This window comes from Eimeria tenella, genomic scaffold (assembly GCF_000499545.2).
Source record: "Eimeria tenella Houghton genomic scaffold, Eth_scaff2303, whole genome shotgun sequence".
Lineage (NCBI taxonomy): Eukaryota > Apicomplexa > Conoidasida > Eucoccidiorida > Eimeriidae > Eimeria > Eimeria tenella.
Window position 1 is genome coordinate 1,700 of NW_013542162.1, and position 611 is coordinate 2,310.

General features: G+C 63.3%; 1 protein-coding gene across 1 annotated transcript in view; it reads left to right on the top strand.

Moving 5' to 3' along the window:
• Positions 1–611, top strand: part of ETH_00041065 (uncharacterized protein) — a gene marked incomplete at both ends in the record, with an annotated part of 3,777 nt that overhangs the window by 838 nt on the left and 2,328 nt on the right. The window contains one exon of the mRNA XM_013374848.1: positions 1–608. Within this exon, the coding sequence (XP_013230302.1) occupies positions 1–608 (608 nt within the window). The remainder of the gene's footprint in view (positions 609–611) is intronic.

The window sequence follows — 611 nt, forward strand, 5'->3', positions numbered from 1 at the left end:
CTGCGCAGCAGCAGATCTGCTGCCGGTTTGCTTCGCTCGAGCAGCAGCTGCAGCAGCGTCTGCAGCAGCAGCAGGAGCAGCAGCAGCAAGTCCTCAGGCTCCTCAGGGTGCTGCTGCAGCACGAGTCGCTGGCCCTGCAGCAGACAGAGCGTCCTGCTGCTGCACAGCAGCAGCAGCTACAGGCAGCGCTTGCTGCTTCTGCTGCTGCTCCTGCTGCTGCTGCAGCAGCCGCAACTGGATATGCACCCGCAGATGGCTCACCGGATCCCCCCAGCAGCAGCAGCGACAGCTGCGGCGCAGCAGAGCGCTTTGCTGCTGCTGTTGCTGCAGCAAAACAGCAAACCGAGAGGACAAGAAGCAGCAGCAAAACTGCAAAGCTTGTGCATGCGCTGGCGCAGTCTGTGGCTGAGGCTTTTGGGGAGTATGTTCGGCAGCTGCGTGTTGCTGCTGCTGCTGCAGCAGAGCAGCAGCAGCAGCAGCAGCAGCAAGAGCAACACAAGTACAGAGACGTGAAGCGGCAGCTGCAACAGCGCGTGTCCCCTCAGCACTCGCCGCAGGGGCTGCTGCTGCTACTGCAGCAGCAGCAGCAGCAGGCAACAGCCGCCGCCGCC